This window comes from Harmonia axyridis, chromosome 2 (assembly GCF_914767665.1).
Source record: "Harmonia axyridis chromosome 2, icHarAxyr1.1, whole genome shotgun sequence".
Lineage (NCBI taxonomy): Eukaryota > Metazoa > Arthropoda > Insecta > Coleoptera > Coccinellidae > Harmonia > Harmonia axyridis.
The window spans coordinates 18,554,795-18,575,266 of NC_059502.1; the positions used below are offsets into that span (position 1 = coordinate 18,554,795).

Sequence of the window (20,472 nt, forward strand, 5' to 3'; positions counted from 1 at the left end):
TGAACTGAATATCGACAAATACCATTGAACGATTCAATGTAAACCGTTTTTTGGATGAAAAATGCAGTAATGAACCTACCTTTGATGTCCACAAGACTGGTTATACCAAAACAATTGGGCATTTTCCTGTCTGCATTATTATCCTAAGCCTTTTCTGTCTTCCTCAAATCTATAGCTAGAATCGCTGTGAAGACTGTTCGAGTCAATGGAAAATATATGGAATATCTTAATATATAAATATAATTCATTTATTCGTAAATTCTTTCTACCTCATTCTTAATAAGGCATAACACATATCACAACATTCTCACATTTTGATGGCATTAATAATAATATCTCACAAAAATCTATATCAACAGAATTATTTGGTTAAGAGACTAGATAATATAAAAATATCTATTTTGAAAGAAATATTCTTTCAAATGATAATATTTAGGTTAATTCTTCATAACAATCAGCATTGTTTGTTTCTCCTTCCAACTTCTAAAGGAGGAACATAATTAGGATACATAGTGGTAGGAGTGAAATGTCCAGGTGAGCTCTTATACTGAAGTTATCTGGAAAAAACAAAATAGATTAGCACAATTTGTTTTATGAGAAACTATGAGATGTTGTTTCTTATAGTAACATAACAATAATTTCATCCTTTTTTATAACACCTCTAATGCAGCAAGAAACTACTCTTCAGTCTCACCAAATGTGAATTTGTTAATTCTCACATTAACTTGAAGATTAAACCATGGTCTCGGGATTTGTCTTGATTTATCTTATTCAAGGATCTCAAGATTATTAAGGACTGTTAATTTTTTCGATGTTGGTATATATTTTTCCGGAACTCTCGTTTGTTCCATTCACCAAGTATTACCTATTATACAGGTGCAGGTGCATTTGACAGGTTTACCTATTATTTTATGTGATTATGTAGTGCGAGTCGAGTGGGCTATTGGAAGTACTAGGTAGGTATGAATTACTATAGTAAAATAACCTCATTTTCCCAATATTTTTGCGGAAACTATTTTACTTGTTATCAATTCAAGTTGAGTTTTTGCAACTGGAACCAAAACAATCAATGTACTTAAATAATTTAACCAAGAATATATGTATTATACGAATAGAATTTGATATTGGGTTGAACAGAATAATATCACTTTTTTAAGGCTCTACTGAGACGTTTTTGTTAAAGGAAGTGATTAAAAGTTATTTCAAATTCAATCAGAATCAAAAAAAGGCAAACTCAAATTGAAGATAGAAAGTCTCCTCTCCATGTCCATCTTGATAAGTAGTAAATAATCTGTTTCACGATTAAACGTCGTAAAATATTGGCGAAAATGTCAATTATCTCATAAAATCAAACATCTCATTGAAGTCCTCAATTTAAAAATAGCATGTCTGGACATAAACTAATATACACATTCTGCCCAGTGGCGTACTGAGGGGGGTCATCAAGCCTCGAATGCTACTCACATAGGAACGCCAAATGGTCCACAAAACAAAAAATTGTAAATACACAAGTATTTAGTCTTTTCGATTCTTCATTTCTATAGTCTCCACAGTGCATTCTCTTCTTCAGCTTACATGTCTCCTGCACATACAACCTGGTCATCAGCGAATTGTAAAGTAAAGGTATACAGGCAGAACTTGGTATGCCCATACCTCTACATCTCGCCTTTCATCGTATAAGGGGTTAATTCACATTCATATGTATCTTAGATAATGTCAGAGAGAGACAACAACCTTGTCATAATCCCTTTGTATCAGAAAATATTCTTGACAACCAATTTTTTTTGATGATCGTGAAATTCTGTATGAATTATGTACTGCTTTTACAAGGGTAGGGTTCAGTCTAATTTGTTTGAGTGCTTCCCAGAGTTTGATGGTAGGTACACTATGGTAGGCTTTTTTATGTCCATATTTAGTGTAAACTCATTATCGCTATAAGACCTCCCTATCCTGAATCCAGATTGTTTTTCTTCTTCCTCATCTCCATATTCATCCTCTCTCGATATTCTTCCATAGATCCTTCTAATACTACTTGTTACCAATAATCCTTTCTAATTGGTGTATCGTTTTGATCTCATTTTTTTAAACTGCATCAGAATTTGTAAAACGTATATTAATAAATACGGTATCCTCTCTCGTATTCTTATTGACTTGACTTGTAATAAATAATGTGTTTTAAGATGTAATGTCGTAAAATCTCAATAAAAATAACAATAATCTCATAAAATCATACACCTCATTGAACTCCTTAACTTGGAAACAACACGTCCGAACATAAAACCAATGATATACCGATTCCGCCCGACTCGATACAGAACTATAAAGAGAATGTTCCTAGCGCCCGACAATCTCGAGAAAAATCAACGACGAAAAGCAGAACCTGCCTCGGAAGCCGATATCGCAGTCAAATTAACAACCGTCCGAGAAAAATATAAGAATTCCCAAAGGAACTTATTCCAGTTATTCGCGTGCTTTCAATATCATGGGAGCCACTGAGGATAAGGATCGGAGCTAATATGCCGAAATGAATTGCGAGTCTAACTGTGATTTGCAATGAAGGACATCTCATGAATTACAAATTTTTCCTTCGTTTCACCCGGTTGGCAAAGCATAGTCACGAAGAAAAGGAAGTAGGAGGGGACTTGGTGGAATTCATTTGATGTCAGAATTGTTTTGACAATGTAACTTGCTCATCTAGAAGGAGCCCGAATGAGGTTCTATTCTTTTTCTTCATTTCCTTTCATAATTAGGAGAAGAAGTCTCTAGTCCGGCTCGAACCAAGCACAGAGAATCCAAGGAATTAATGGACTCGTTCAAGTAGAGACGATATCAGAACTTGGACAGGAGATTTCTTTGACATTGAGAAAGGTACACTTCAAGATGAGTTCAATAATTGGATGTTAACGCCCATTCCAAGGAAATGCATCCTTCCGAATGTTTGCAGTAATAGCATTTAACTCAATCTCCCGAATCTCACCAGTAAAAACACATTTTTTTCTTGAAAATTCGACTTTATTAGTCGAAGTCACCTTCAAGAGTTATACATGTACTTCAATCTTACTCTTACATTTTAATACCTTTTCTGTAGAAAGATCCTTTGCTTCTGAAGTATGCTTCTACCTTGGCAATTTCTTTTTGGCGAGGCTTTCCCGAGCCAAAATAAGTAGGTGCACCATCTCTCTAGAGATTACGGTGTTCCATCCCGAGATCGCTGGTGGACTCATCAGTTGGGCTATCCAGATAGCTCTACCCTAGACACACCCTCTCACACTATCGTAGAGAGAAGACCCTGCAGAAATTCGGGGATTCTTTATGAACCCACCGATGCCTAACTAGAGAATGACGAGAAGCCAACAACGCTACCTCTCGGGCGTGCAGAGGCACTACAACTTCTTCATCAGAGCTAAATTTCATTCCCTGGGGCATTTTGAGATATGCAAACAACCAGTTATCAAAAGTGGCCAGATCTAGAGAATAAGATTGGTGGTGAAGAACTTGGAAACGTAATTCGTTCATTGATCATGGTTTTCATATATTTGTGACAAGAAGCATTGCCTAGGTGAAAGAGAATTCTTCTGTAATTGAGGACTTTTTTATTTCTGCTTTAAATCAATCCAAAAACGATTTGTAGTAATCACTGCTCACCTTTTTCAATGAACAATATACCATCGTCATCATCATCAAGCTTGGCTTGTACTGGGCTAATCCCTGTACGCTTGCCACTACTAAGGGAATCCTCGTTAGTTTCTTTTCCTTCACTCAATAATATGCTCAAATTTAGCGAAACATACCGAATCTAACCTTTGTCGGCTCATACGATCACGTACCTTACGCGAGGGAGTTAGCCTACTCAATGTCGTCTATTATCTCCTACTCCGTATTGCAGATCATACGCATCATTATACCATACACGTTCGAAAATACAGATACCATAACCTCGTCATTAGATTTTTGATATTTTGGCCCATTGGACAGCTTTCAACAAATGATTTTCACTCTTCTAGCGCTCTCTGACTCAGGAGTGTGTTGATCATTCTATTTTTTTTCCAGTGCAACAGCTTCGAACATTGTTCAAAAGCATTTGCTTTTGATCAGTGGTGAGCAAGCGCAAGACCAATTCAGAGTAAAGTCTTTTCATGACCAAATAGTCTTGCAAAATAGTGAATACCTACACTGCTTTCTGATATCTTCAACTCCACCGTTAGATATCTAACTTCATTTTAGGATTCATCAAAACCATTTCATGGACATTTTTCATGTTTTCTGAGATAACTGCTGAATTCGATGTTTTTTCATCCACGTTTGAAGCCAGCATCCCACCTTTTAGCCGTTGTTGTCGATGGAGTAGAGTCCGTTTAACACTTATCAAGCCTCTCACAGTTTTTTTTTTTCATAAAAACAGCGTTTTATAGATATATGAAAGTGGTTTTGTGCCATTTTTCAGGCAACATCCACCAAATAAAGGGTCACTCCTTCAATATCTTGATATAAACTCAACTCTATGTTCCGAAATTTTGACACGCATGTTTTGAAGCTTGGTACTAACCAGAAACAAAGTTATATGGCACTGAACATGCCATCTATGCGCCAGACTCAGGGCTCATTGAGTTACATGGTAAAGTGGTTTTTCCATAGTAGTATAGAGATAAACGCAAACAGAGAGGACGCTCACAAGGTCTATTTATACTCTGGTCATCCAGTAGTAAACAACAGCGTCTTGCAACAGCAACTTATTTTTGGGACCCGTGATATAATACTCGAATTTGCATTAGAATCGAACCCTTTTGTGAACTTTGTAGATGGTGATGTCCAGTTCACGTATTGAATTATTTGAGATATTATATTTTGTATAGAATAGCTTGTTTGTTCAATTTCAATTTGAAATTATATTTATTTTTAATTTTTTCTATATATTTACATGTTCTCTCTTCTTAACAAACATCTTCGTGATATATCTGCGATTTTTTTGTTCCTTTGGGAATATTTGTGCATGCTTGACGCCTCATGTAAATTCCATCGATGAGCACAGAATTTTTTCGTCTCCCCAATTTTGATTAGATTTCGTTATTACTACATTTTCAACTTTTTCTCTTCCCCACCCACGTTTATGATGTTTCGAGAGCTCTTCTCGTGTTCAGAATATCGAATTCACCTTCGGAATATTCAGATTTTTCCGATGGATGGCGAGAACAATCCCCGAATTTCCTCAAGCTGGTTCACTTCAAGTGTTACAAAAGGGGCGGGAAGATGGGGTGCAGAAGTCAACGAGAAACAAACGAATGTAAATGAATTCAGACGTGTATAGTAAGGCGGCCAAGTGAGCGAGGATGGGCTAATTCAACTAGTATGCCTCAGGCAGCACGTCAATCTCTTGCCAACTCCACGTCTTTCTTGCCGCCTCCAAATAATCAACCATGAATTCATTATGATCTGTAGTCCGACGAAGGAAACCACATTCGGAACAGACTCTTTCAGGAAATTTGCTCGGAATCTATGAATAATACAAATATAATATCCAGGTAACCAAAAAAGTTCAAGAACATCGTCGAGAAATTTCTTTTTGGGCAGGTGTTGGTTCCCTGCCTTTAGACTAAACTATTGCCATTGTTAAATGGCATTTGTTTTTCAAGATGCGAGATTATTCATTCAGAAAATTATAGCTCTTCTTCAAATATCACCCTTATTTCGTGAGAAAACAAATCTTTCTACAGAACATTAGAGGAACATTGTAATAGATGTTTCAATATTAAAGGTAACTACATATTATGTTGTCGACTGAAATAGAATTTTTGAGAAGACATTTCCGGGACTCATTGAATGAAATGATACATATATTTGTTCATCACTCAGAGTAACAAACATAGATAGAGGGAGCATATGTCATTTTCAGTAAGGAAATTTTATCCCCAACACCCAACATGAACTATCAAATTTGACATGAAGCGCGCGGAAATGAAAACATATCAGTGATACGATATTTCACTCAATTAGCGAGTTTCTCTCCAAAGAAAGCACCTCTTATGTCCCACAGTGAATCGATGTTTCATATAAACTCAAAAAATATTGAAATAAATACCAAAATAGATAGAATAGAATAGGTAGATACAGAAAATAATAATTATTCTGATTTTTATAAATTTGACAATTAGGACAAATATCGGATTCAAAATATTCAAATTTGCATATTTAATCGGGAATCACTGAAATAAATATATTTCATTCAATATAATATACATTCATGACGATATGTTAAAATTGTTGGGGACATGTAAAAATTGTGTATACTCCCTATATCTATGTTTATTATTACTCTATAGTTTATTATCATTGTTCATATATTGTGAAGAATAAGTATAAAAATGAGTATAGAATTCGCTTATTCATTGCATACGATATAAATAAAGCTAAAATATAACGATTAAAATTAAGAAGCAACCGTATGATATTAATTTACCTGTTGAATATAGCCTTGTTTCCGTAATTTCATACTCAGTTCCTGGGATTTTCATCATACAAATGAATTCAGAATTTGCAGCCATGCTTTCATTTTTGAAATATAGGGTGGTCACTTTGTTGTATAGGCCATGTTCTCTTTCAACATCATTTTCCACTCTGTAGTCTGTATTATTCGTGATGTTTCTGAAATTGAAGAAATTGAGGGTGAAAGAACCAAATATACAAGATTGTACCGGGTTTTTCACCATAATTTGACCCCCCCTTTAACTTTGTTACTAAAAGAGGTACAAAAAATGTTTTTTACAAAAGTTTCACGAAATCGACTAGTGTTTTTTAAAATGATTTTACAAAACGAAATATATACAGAGTGGGCCACACATTGATTGCAACTTCATTTTTTCAAATGGAACACCCTGTATATTTTTCTATATTTGACTAGCTCTTTTTCCCCTGCTAACTATAGTAGTAGTAGTGTGAATTCCAGATCTGATTCAATAGTTGAATCCATTTTTGCTATATTCTATAGCAATCGTGGAGAAATATCTTACAGATATCTTAAAGTGGCTATATAACCCATGAAATTTCTATTTTTTGATTTGTGAGTAAATGACTTGGATCCAGAGGGTACCTATTAGACCAATTGAAAAGTACCTGGTCTGATGCACAGATTGCGGTGCTAGTATTAAATCCATGTGATTTATAGTTAGTACCAACCTTCAAACGATAAGTGTCAAAATTTGACAGCAGTCCGACCATTAGTTTGTGAGATATTACGTTGTGAGTGTAGCTACTTTCGATATTCGAATAAAGATGGGAAAAAAATATTATTTCATGTGCTGATAAAATATCGCTTTTTAAAGGAAAAAAATACAGTTGAAGCAAAATCTTGGCTTGATGGGAGGTTTCCTGGGTCTGCACCAGAAAAATCAACCATCATCAATTGGTATGCTAAGTTTAACGTGGTGATATGAGCACCGAAGACGGCTATCACCAACGAAAAAATCAAAAAAGTTCACAAAATAATTTTGAATGACCCTAAATTGAAGTTGATCGAGATAGCAGACCTTGTGAAGATATCATATGAACGTATATGTACATCATTATCATTCACGAATATTTGTACATGAGAAAGCTGTGTGCAAAATTGTTGCCGCGCGAGCTCCCTATCGATCAGAAGCAACAACGGGTTGTTGATTCTGAGCAGTGTTTGAAGCTGTTTAAGTGCAATAAACATAAATTTTTGCGTCATGTGACAATGGATGAAACATGGCTCAATCATTTTACTCCAGAGTCCAGCTGAGTGGACTGCACATGATGAACCGAATCCAAAGCGAGGAAAAACATAACAGTCAGCTGGCAAGGTTATGGCATTAGTATTCTGGGTTGCGCAAGGTATAATATTCATTGATTACCTCCAAAAGGGCCAGACCATCAACAGAGATTATTATATAGCGTTATTGGATCGTTTAAAGGATGAAATCATTAAAAAACGGCCCCATTTGAAGGAAAAAAAAGGTGCAGTTTCATCAAGAAAATACGTCGTGTCACAAATCAATGAGAACAATGGCAAAATTGCATGAATTGGGCTTCGAGTTGCTTCCGCATCCACCGTATTCGCCAGATCTGGCCGCCAGCACCTTTTTCTACACTCAGACCTCAAAAGAATCCACGCTGGAAAGAAATTTAGCACCAATATAGAAATAATCGCCTTAACTGAGGCCTATTTTGAAGCGAAAGACAAATCGTACTACACGAATGGTATCGAAAAGTTTGAAGATGGCTATAATCACTGTATCGCCCTCGAAGGCAGCTATGTTGAATATAAAATCGAATTTTGCCAAAAAAATTTTTTTTACTATGGTAGACCAGGGACTTTTCAATTGGCCTGTTATACATATAGATTATGCCGAGAATATTTATATCTTGATCTTTTTAGTTAGCATTATCATTCATCTGACGACGCATGCATAAATTCTTCGGAGATCCTCTTGATAGTGCGGATTAGCATTTGACAGTATGCATAATGGAATAGTTTATATGTGTTTGCTGGGTATTAGCACAAATGAGTCCCTGGAGACGATGAAATGGGATCCTCCAAGTCGATACCTACTAAGTATAGAAATCAATAATTGAATTAATCTGCCAGTACTCATGCCCTGAACTCTATTCGATCATCAATTTGCATAAGCCACGATCCAATTAGGCCAATTGTTCCATTTGTCACTGCCCGAGAAGTTGACGTTTCTGAGTTCCTAATTCATATAATTGGACCTCTCTATCCAAGTTTGTTTCAATGTATCAGATTTGAGGAATATTTCATTATACCCGAATTTGGGCGACCGGAAGTTATCCTAGAAATCTGCTGTATTAACTGAGATCCATAACAGACTTGGAACAATGGAAGTTGAGAAATGAAACTCAGTGAAGAAAGAAATTGCAATGAAGAAATATTTTCACAGAAATCTTAGTGAATGGACTAGTTTAGTGATGTTGATAATACTATATTTGACACGATAGAATTAAAATATAGAGCAAAGCTGATAAATCAGTGAAAAAATTTTGAAAATCCATCAATAAATGACTGCGAAATACGTATTTTAGCGCGGAACGTCTTAGGTCTGTGACGTCACGGCACTTGCCTGTGATCGCTACACCATAAATTACATTCAAATACTTATCCGCGCCAAGGCTCTCGCGCCGTTTGTAGTTGTACAGTGTAGTTTTAACTCGAGTTTTGTTTTTATGTCACCATAATGGAAGAAGGCTTCGTGAAAGGAAAAAGTGACAAATAGATATATTCGCAGTGATGGAGTTTTTTTCTTCAAATAAATCTTATGTCAGTGCTGAAATAAAAGGAGTTGAACTTTTCAAGTAAGTATCTACTTCTGAGTTTGCTTCATCATGGTTCAACTTATAACGATGGTTTATTTAAAAAACGTTTCATAAACAGTTTGTAGTTGAGTACTGGTTGTTGAAGTCTATCAATGGCAAAACATATTTATGTGAGGAGTAAAAAGTAAAAAGAGAAAAAAGTAATTTATATGTATGTATATAGTAAGTTATTTCAGCCATCGTGTAACGAACAAAACACGACACGAACGGCACAAGTGATTGTACACCAATGAATTCGTAAGCACTCTGCGAATACCAGTCGTCTAGTGTGTGACGTCACGCCACTTACACGTACTATGAAATTATTCTTCCAAGCGCAACTTCAAAGTCCCATAACTTTTTCATTTCTAGAGATATTTCAATGATTCTTCCACATTTTTGTTTCATTTTACTTAAATTTTTAGAATTAATCCTTAACAAAAAAATGAAAACTAGTCCATTGAGTTCATCCAAAGAATGAAATTCGAATAATTCGATTTAAAAAAAAATAACGAACATTGTTTTCCGCCTTTTTAATTTTTTTCAAAGTTATTGACCTTTTCTGAATTGAGCATTCAAAAATACCCTGATGTGATCAGAAATTGTAACTTCAGAGATTCTGACCACACTCACAAAATCTTGACCCGATCGGATCTGTAATCTCAAAGGTATTTGGGTATTTCGTTTTTAATTTTTTTCTATAATTTTATGAGATTCTAATAATGTGATTCTCTTGAAATTTTATATGACAAAAAAGTAGGTCTACAAAAAACACCCAGTATCTCGAAAACAAAGCGTTTCTAGCCAATTTTTGACAGCGCTTTATTTTTAAATTATCCAAAGAATCTCTCATTTTTCTTTGTACCTGAAATTAAGGAACACCTTGTATATAAGCAAAATGCAGAATCTCAATCTCAATATTCATTCACGAAATATTCAGAATTTTTTCTAATATTTCTTGAATTTTCTGTGGTTCTTATGATGTGATCAGCTCGGAATTTTTCACGAATTTAAATTGGTATTTCACATCAATACCCATAATCTCAACTCCGTCAATGAGGCGCCACTTTCCAAATCGCGTGCTAAAGATTTACGATTCGTTTGAGGTTTTTCCCCTTCGATTTTCTCGTTTCGAGTTTCTTTACTGTTTGGTAGCAAGAGATTTTTATTTAAAATAAGAAGAATTTAATGATGTGATTCAGAATATACTTACCCATTTTGGATGATCAATGATAACATAGGTTCAGGAAAAATTCCACTAACAGAACAAATGGCAGACATCTCCTCTGGAATTATTGTCAGGTTCAATCCATCCGGTGCTGGCACTAAAAATGTTCAAGTTGAAATAATAATAATAAATAAATATCTGAATATTATTACTTGAAGTACCTACATTACTATAACATCTAGTAATATAGATTTATCATGTTGATAGATCGATAAAGACGACAGTTTTATACATTAAAAAATACAGGGTGATTCATCCCGATGATCTATTAGACGTTTATGGAAAACTAATCAAAATTTTGTGCTGAAAATTTGCATATTGGAGTTTGAGACAAGGATCTTCATCCCTAAAATATTTTGGGATCTCTATAATTTTACGTTATACCGGAAACAGACTAGTTCCTCATTTCAAATGGCACACCCTGTTTATTATTGCATTATTAGATAGCTTTATTTATTACAATTTCAGTAATATGCCATACCTTGGGTAAAGACTCAACGGTTCATGAGTTAATGGGATTTTTATGAATAGAAGGTGGCGACAAGACTCGCATTTCTTTTGAATATCTCTGCCGGAAAAGTTTTTTTTGGGAAAACCCTTTTTCACTTTCGATTCAGCAAATACGTAGGATCATAAGACTGTTTGCGGTTTGGACCAAAAATGTAAAAAATGTGTTTATCAGAACATGAAATTGGACAACTCAAATTCATCAAAACTCAAGATTTTCAAATAACAACCTTCGATTTTTATTATTTCAGTCAATTCTACGTATGAAAAGAGAGGGGATTACTAAAGCAAACTCTATACCTAAAATAAATACTTCAATAGTTATCGAGGAAGAACTTCAAATGAGGAAAAACCGCAATTTCTTACTGTATGAAGTAAAACATACAGAAAGGAACTAAAATTCGATGTTTCGATAACTAAATTTAGCATTTCATGGCATTTTTCACATCGTTTGAATGCTACAGATTGTTGCAACAAAATATTATCTTAAATAACTAATTTTTCTACTACTCAAATGTAGGCATACCTCTAACACGAAGCAAACATTTGAAGATAACTCAAATTGAACTGTTTTATTCAATCATACCCATCTAAATGTATTATTTATATTTGACGAAGATAATTAAAAGTAGCTATAACTTAAAAATAATGTATAGTATAGAGAGGTATTATATCAAATATAGTTAGTAGATATAGAGAGCATTATAGATATAAAAATATTCAAAAGGCTTTTCAAAAAACAAAAAAAATTATGGTGGTCCATTTGAAATAATAAAATTCATTATTATTCCAGTAAAAGGAGATATCTGACAACAAATGAAATACCACTATATCGAGTCTATCACAAGATTGCATAGGTACCAAAATCTCCAAAAATCATGCGGTTTATGCATTTCCTAGATAGATAATGCATTCCGTACTTTAAAGTCACTGTGAATAATATTATAAGCATTCAGAATCAAATACCGCCACACAACAAGAAATTCCTTAGCTAATGGAAAAAACAAATGTGTAGAAATTTGATCCCAATCTAAGTACTCGATATACAAGGCTTAAAAGATGATTACGGAATCAAACAGACAAAACACCCTAATGCCGTGAGCACCTCTGTGCAGCGAATCAATTCAATTGAGTAGTCAAAACAAATCGGAGCTAGAAGCCAGCAGCAACAGCTGATAACATATCTCATTAATTTGCGCTTTGCACTCCTCTTTGATAAGCCGAACAATGAATGTTCCACAGTCATGTTATACACATGGAGTAGGCGCTTATCCTGGGAGCGATTTCAAAAGATACGTCAATCCGTTTTCTATCTGCCGGCTTGGAGGACCTCCGTCCTGATCTGCACTGATTTATGCCAACATATGTTTCCGTCATAACCCAATCGAATTAGAATAAAGGGATGGAATATATGGACGTATTCCGCCTACGCATGCGATGTTACGATTGGAGCATCTGACAAAATGCTTTCGAGTTGTTTCATTAAACGACTTGTTTGAGGCATGACTTGGTTTTTCTATGTAAGCAGAGGGGATCTTCATGGATGAACCACCCTTTGAAGAGTCGAACAGTTGCACTTCAATTTACAGGTTAGGTCCTAGAACTGAGCCTTGAGGCACTTCTGTTCCTACTTGTCCGTTTTCAGATATTGCGTCATCTATTTTGACCTAAAAATTCCTCTCTCTCCCTCAGACATGACTTGGTCTGGATGAACACTATCTTCAAATGATTTACAACTTTTTCTGCTGAGTCTACCGAAAGTAGGGTAGATCTCATTCCAAGTGATACCTAAAGTTGGTTAATATCGATCTCAGGAACATCTCTGGTCATGCTTTGTCATCCAACCACAGTTTTGATTTTCGAAATGTTGAAGTTTTGGATCGTGACAATAATTGGTTCAAACTTTGCTTTAAGGAGATAGTATACAGGGTGTCCCGTAAAGACCACGTCAAACCGAGGGAGAATGTAGATCAAATGATAACCCACCTGCTATGACAAAATTCCCAATATAAAAGTCTTACCGTTTTCGAGATATTTTTTTTTGAAAAATAATGAATTTTTGATCCTTTCAATAGTTTGGCCTTACGGTTGTAAAATTTAACACCTTTTTGTTTAATTTTTTCAGTAAAATATTGCTGTAGAATGATTTCAACGTTAACATTAAAAACATCCTCCGAAAATTTTTAAGGGGGGCTATGAGAAATATTTTTATTGGAAATTTTGGTAGTGGATTATTTTGTTCATGAAGTTTAGCTCATGTAGTAGAACCAAAATGTACCGAGCTACTCCTGCACATTATACCAATAAATTGCCTATTTTATAGTGATTTCAAAAAGGTATCACATAAGTCATTTGGTATTCAAAGAAAAAAGATATGGCTGTTTTATCCAAACGTTTCTGACAAAATCAAGTGTGTCAATTCTGTTAAGTAATCTTCTATGTTGCATTACTTAGTGAACAATGGCAATTGTTTACGTGCGAAAATATTACTCGCATAATTATTCACCTCAACGAAATTCAATTTTGCCGGCAAATTTTGCCAAAACATCATGCAGATCCAGATTTTTTCAATAAGATCATTTGGAGCGACAAGTCTTCCTATACCAAAGATGGGTACATGAATCTCCACAATTTGCATACCTGGAATATCATAAATCCACACGAGGTGAGAGAAGATATATCACAATATCGATTCAAGATCAATTTATGGACTGGAATATTTAATGGTGCAATTTTGGGCCCGATCGAACTGCCACCATCACCGAACGCAAACAATTATTTGGAATCTTTAACCAACCAGCTGCCCATTTTATTGGAAGATGTGCCACTGGCGCTGCGACGTAGTCTGTGGTTCCAACATGATGGATGCCCAGCACATTACGGACTCGAAGTTACCGCACATTTGAATAGAACTGATTCCCACCGGTGGACTGGAAGAGGAGGTTAAATTTTGTGGCCTCCTCGTTCACCTGACCTAAATCCTATTGAATTTTATTATTGGGGCTGCCTAAAAGACCAAGTATACGCAACACCCATACGTGATGAAGCCGAATTGAGAGAACGCATCCGCAATTCGGCTTCATCACGTATGGGTATTGCGTATACTTTGTCTTTTTGGCAGCCCCAATATTAAAAGTCCAGAGGATTTAGGTCTTCATGTACCCATCCTTGGTACAAGAAGACTCGTCGCTACAAATGATCTTATTAAAAAAATCTGGATCTGCATGATGTTTTCGCGAAATTTGTCGGCAATGTTGAATTTCGTTGAGATGAATAATTATGCGAGTAATATTTTCGCACATAAACAATTGCCATTGTTCACTAAGTAATGCAACATCGAAGATTTCTTAACAGAATTGACAAACTTGATTTTGTCAGAAACGTACTCATTTGGATAAAAACAGCCATATCTTTTTTCTTTGGATACCAAATGACTTGTGTGATACCTTTTTGAAATCACTATAAAATAGACAATTTATTGGTGTAATGTGCAGCAGTAGCTCGGTACATTTTGGTTCCACTACGATGGGCTAAACTTCATGAACAAAATAATCCACTACCAAAATTTCCAATAAAAATATTTCTCATAGCCCCCCTTAAAAATGTTCGGAGGATGTTTTTAATGTAACCGTTGAAATCATTTTTCAGCAATATTTTACTGAAAATTTAAACAAAAAGGTGTAAAATTGTACCAACCGTAAGGACAAAACTATTGAAAGGGGCAAAAATTCATTATTTTCCAAAAAAAAAAAATATCTCGAAAACGGTAAGACTTTTATAATGGGAATTTTGTCATAGCAGGTGAGTTATCCTTCGATCTACATTCTCCCTCGGTTTGACATGGTCTTTACGGGACACCCTGTATATGAAAAATTTGCAAGGGCAGTTAACACCCGTACTTAAATTAGTACACTGAGTATTGCATATTCAAACTTGAAATGTTGAAAGCAGATTTAACTTTTTAACAATTGTTTTTGTCACGCCACTGTAGGTACATATTTTTTTTCTTCTGTTCGTTTTTAGTTCATTCTTATTTTATGTGTGATGTGTCATGATCCCTGAAAAACCAACAAACATCGATGCAGTGGAATTCGTTTTCTTGTTTTATTTTTGAATGACTATTTTCTGTTGATGAAAATATTGAAGTTTTTATTATTCTGACAGTGAATCAGTTTTTTCGTTTAATTGTTATGTTTTTTCCATACCGGTGTCTTGCTTGATCATTTTGTTGTTGGATAACTTAGTGTAGTTTTTTCATTTTTGTTTTCATTTTTCCTTCTACATTTTCAGTTTATGGATATTGAATTCATGTGTTGCCGTATACCTATGTTTGATGTTTTTTAATAATTTTCATTTAATCATTTTAAGACACATAATATTCGGTTTCTCTATGTTCATATTTCAGTGATTGTAACTTACTGTTAGGCCTGAAGAAAGCCTAATAAAGGCCGAAACGTTGTGAAAGAATGAAGTAAGACATATTAGATTTTTTGTTCCTGAGACCGATATCTGCAAATTTAAATTTAGCTTTCTTTGCCCATAGCATTGTCATTATCAAATGGAGCACAAAATAAGATATGTTCAATACAAGAATATATTTTCATTTACCTATTGACAGTGCCATTCAATAGGACGGTGTTAGAATTTGTGTGAAATCAAATTTAAAAAAATCTAAATTATTTTAATCGTCTCTATTCCCGAGGTGGTTGAAACAGGGATTGGGATCGATTGAAGCACTTACAAGATATAACATTTCAAATTCCTTTTTAAACAAACTCAAAATAAGTCTACCTTCATGAGCTAAGTTCTGTAGACGTGGTATTTTTCGTACCGGAGAAAAAAATTGTGAATTTTCAGCCTGATATTATAGAGTGGATTTAAATCACAGCCCGATGTGGATTAGAAGTCCCTTTTTTGTCGTGAAACGCCATCATCTGAAATTATGGCATATACTTAAGGAACTTGTCTATTGAAGTGGAACCACTTGAGTTTGAGCTCAAGTAATGGGGAACATAAAGTTACGATAACCAAATTTGCGATGCTTGCAATTAGGTAATAACAAATTAATCTAATAAACGGAGAACTATTGAAATGAGTTCTGTCTTGAGCTGCAGATAACGCTGAAATATAATTTAGACAGATTAGGAGATCATGAAGTTTTCTGATGAAGATGCATATTATAAGATGGAATAAAAACTCATCTAGTAATTTCTATTGATGTTATATTATGTGTATTGTTGAGAGGCATCAATTACAAAAATGCCCAGATGATATACTACAAACAAAATTTAAGAGATTTCTCTCAAATCCCGAGTATATAGGAGAATTCTGCCAGATTAGAGTAAAAAACAACCACCTCTTGCGCTCAATGAGCGGTCTCCTAAAATTATCGATTTCTGGTTGCTACTACTTTTATTTTGGGTATAGTAAAGATAGGGGAAGCAACTTCACATTTGGGATTTTGATCTTCAATGTTCCACTCGAAAAAATTTCGTTGGTTTCTGTCTTTCATTTTGTTGGTCTATGTATCCGCATAGCCTTAACTTTTACAATTGTTCTATGGTTTTGATACAAGTTGGTATGGTTATTCTCATATATCTTGTTTTACTATCCTGATATTATTAAAAATTGGAATGAGTATCCTGATAATAAGTGTTTTCATAAAAATATTAGGTCTTTGAGATATATCTTTCGCTTTGATGATATGAAATATTTGGAACTTCAATTATTTGCGTTTTATCCGTATATTCGAATTGTAGGTATCTCAAGAATTTTGGCTGTTTTGAATATTATGTGTGCATGCGTAAATCAGAACTTTTCTAGCGGTGTTAACATGACTGCAAATAACGTACATTAGAGTTCTGACTTTTTAAGAGCGAAGATCGATGAAGAATAGCTACGCCCTTTGGAAGAGTTTTTTCTTGAATTATATTCTAATTATGAGTCTCGCTTTCTATCCAACATCATTTGCATTCGCAAAATGAAATAATGTCCATGTTTTGTCTGCAAACCGAATTGAACTAACGGAAGTAACAAATACTAAAAAAAAAGTAAGAACTCACCAAAAATAGTCAAATTTTTCGTTTCAACTGCTTCCTCAGTATATCCTGATACTTTGCATGTGTAACTTCCGGTTAGATTATGGGTTACGTTTATCAATTTCAACGCCCTGTACATAGTCAATTTATCATCGGTCGCTTGGAATGTTGCATCGATGTTGTTCTTGAGAGATCCCATGGGATATCCAGGAGCACTCCTTCCAGGAATCCATTGATATATTTGATCCTTATTTCCATTATAAAACCACTTCACTTCTATACCACTTACATTGCGTACTTCATAATCACAATCTAAGATGAGTTCATCAACTTCACCACTTCTTACAGATGTAGGCATCCTAAGTTCCTTTATTTGTACTAAACCCAACACTGAAAAATGAAAAATTCATCAAAAAAAATTTCAAATATTTTGATGGTTTCTTCAATTTGATTCATGTAATTGATATTATTAGTAGGTATTAAGTAGAGTTCATTAAATGCAAAACAATTCGAAAACTATTCATTTTAGGAACAAAAGTTCAGTCATGCCATTCGAATAAAAGGTCTTATTGATATTCATTAAAAGTCACTTTTTTAAACTGCAGTTTCTTCTGGATCACCTGTAGACTGATTCGGAGAATTTGCAGACATGAAAACTTTTCGGGAATGCAATAAAAAAATCGTACAAAAATCTCGAACGGTTTTCAAAATATTATATCTATCATTATATCCATGAAATTTTTCGACAAAAGTGGCCTACGTCAAAAAGTACCACAAATAAATGATAACAAGTGGGGTATTTCGAAGTAGGAATTTCATGGAGATTATTAGTACGATATAAAAATTGGACATTCTCATTTGAAAAACAGGGTGGTATCGTATTTAACCAAGTCCAAGGATTATGCGCTGAGTACTGACGATTCCGTCAAAATTTCAATCATTCTCCTAGCCCAAAATTTCGACCGATCGAGCCCTATTGACTCACCCTGTATGTATAGGCAAAATCGTAGTTTTGTAATTATCAAGAAAAAAATAATTTCGAAAGGCCATATTCACGGTTCCTCTAGTTTTATTATGCCTATTAAAGAATCTAACCGTTGCAATCCTGTACTTTTGAAGTTGATAGCCGATAGATCCTTCCGAGAGTCCATATTTACCGGACGGATGAACAGAATTGACGTCATCAGCAAGTCTAACCTTATCGTTTGAGACCATACCCGGCTCAAAATTCGAGAATTAAACTTAATGAAATTATAGTGTTCTGTTGGGGGATGAGTTCTCAAAATTATAGAAAAACGATGATTCAAGTCAAGCATGCCTTGATACGATTACGAACTAACATTGTATGATACAACTAGATATTTGATTGTTTATATTCTTCGAAATCAATTCTTAATTGTTCGAAGTTCAATACATCGATAAGTATCTACCCATCTATTGTTGAAGAAATAAGTAAACGAAGCTTTCTTCGAAGAAGAAAATGACTATCGGTTCATAACATTTTAGATTTCATCGAGAGAAAAACCATTTTCCCTTAAAAAAATATTCGCTTTCAATATCCAGAAATGAGTAATTGTGCTCAAGAATACTCTCAAGAATACGACTTTCACGTCCACTCTAAAATATGTATAGAATGGTAAATGGTAGTTGTCCATTTCAATACCAAGATGAGTATCTTCAATTATTTTTTGGAAAATTCATAAAACGAAACAATGGCATTTAAAAATGTCCAATTCAATCCATTACCCAAACTTTTCATTCGAATTTTGAAATTAAGAGAACTAATTTGCTAGAGAAGCTGATTTTTCGAACCATTCTATGTTTCAAACTTATTTTGTCACAGATTTTTCTTTCGTCGTGAAAATAAGTTATTGATCAATATTAATTGTGGAAGATTGAGAATTAATAATAATAAAAATTATGATACTAGAAACATTAATTTTAAAGTCTTTGAATAAATCCATCAATAGCATCAAATATTTCTGTTCATAACAAAACGTCATGAAATTAAAATACAATAATGATACGTTGATATAATATAATGATATTGTTCACCTCTAGGTGCAACAACCAATTATTCTGCAGGTATCAAACTCATATTCAAAATAGTCAACCTAGGTTGTTAACGTGATATTCTTGATAATGTAAGATTTGAGGAAATTTGTTTGAATTATCGATGTCACATTTTTTCAATATTAACTCGAGAAGTCTGTAATTACCTAAGTATAAAGAGAAGAAGTGAAAAATTATTTTTCTTGAAACGATTTCAGGATAGGTTAGGTGAGGTTAGGTTATGTTTTTCTCCAAACGATTCCTAAAGTATATTATTTGCAATAATAATCAAATAAGTACTGAAGGTTATTCTATAATTCAATTTGATGAGTAGGTAAATATAAGAGTAGTTAATAAACTAAGATAAGGAATACATAGTTGAAGAACTTTCTCCAAATGCGTATCATTATGGGTAAAAGCAAATTCATTTATAATTCATAAGATAAACTATAATGAATAACTTTTTGATTCATTCAAATCTAGGTAAACATTTTGTACCAGAAAGTCATTCATTCATAATATTATGAATCAGTTGAGCATAAATTTCTTTAATATCTGTATATTTTATTTATGCAAGAGAAGAACAATAGCTTCTCCCCGAGTTAACCCTATTGGGAACGTCTGGATTCAAATGAGAAGCAAGATATAGTAATAAGATGTCTATAGAATCCAGATTTTGTTTACAATCGAATCTACACCGAAAAGGTTGGCAAGCAATCATTAAATAATTCGGAATATCCCGAGATTGAATAACCTATTCATAATAAATTTGGAGAGTCGAAAATAAAAGAGCTAAATAGAAAGATGAGGTCATCATCGCTGAAAACCTACAACAGATTCCCGTCCAGAATGAACCAATTTCAGACTGATGAAGTCAAGAGCCGGGTCTGTTTTGTTATTAATGAGGCACAAATACACCAAGCTAAAAATACTACCGTCCAACCACCAGCCTTGATCCCAAAATTATTTCCGCATTAAAAAAAAAGCGCATTTTGGGAGAAGCGTCAAATCGAGGAAGCGCAAGAACAATTTGAACATACCTGAAGCGACCAGAAACGGGGAGACGAAAAATAACAAAAAAATGCGGTCATACTTGATCATAATGTTACAAAATTCCAATACTAATAATAACCACAGAATCGCGGAAAATGCCTATTGACTATTTAAAACTTTTCGAGTTGGCTAAGCTGCGTCGACAATCTGACTGCTTGCAACGGTTTTGATCGAAACTTACTGGGCGGGAGGCGCAGATACCACTTGCAGTGATCCTCCACCGGCATAAGGCGCGGAAGCAGCCAACCATAATGTTTTCGTTGAAGG

At 34.3% G+C, this 20,472-nt stretch overlaps 1 protein-coding gene across 1 annotated transcript; it reads right to left on the reverse strand.

The window, feature by feature from the left end:
* Positions 1-224: 224 nt before the first annotated feature.
* LOC123673616 lies at positions 225-20,393 on the reverse strand. Its single transcript, XM_045608201.1, has 5 exons — positions 20,193-20,393; positions 17,125-17,490; positions 10,541-10,652; positions 6,455-6,639; positions 225-557 (listed from the first exon to the last, which is right to left on the reverse strand). Exons 1-5 carry the CDS (start codon positions 20,251-20,253, stop codon positions 484-486), a joined length of 798 nt encoding a protein of 265 aa, XP_045464157.1. The 5' UTR covers positions 20,254-20,393; the 3' UTR covers positions 225-483.
* Between the last annotated feature and the right edge of the window lie 79 nt (positions 20,394-20,472).

What these genes read in the sequence shown, in the direction of transcription:
- LOC123673616 (XM_045608201.1), bottom strand. Translation starts at nt 20,253, where the DNA reads ATGATCAAGTATGACCGCATTTTTTTGTTATTTTTCGTCTCCCCGTTT. An exon ending in TCATTGATCATCCAAAATGG is followed by an intron (nt 6,640 to 10,540) that starts GTAAGTATATTC and finishes CTTCAATTTCAG; the next exon opens with AAACATCACGAATAATACAG. An exon ending in AACAAGGCTATATTCAACAG is followed by an intron (nt 558 to 6,454) that starts GTAAATTAATAT and finishes TGTTTTTTCCAG; the next exon opens with ATAACTTCAGTATAAGAGCT.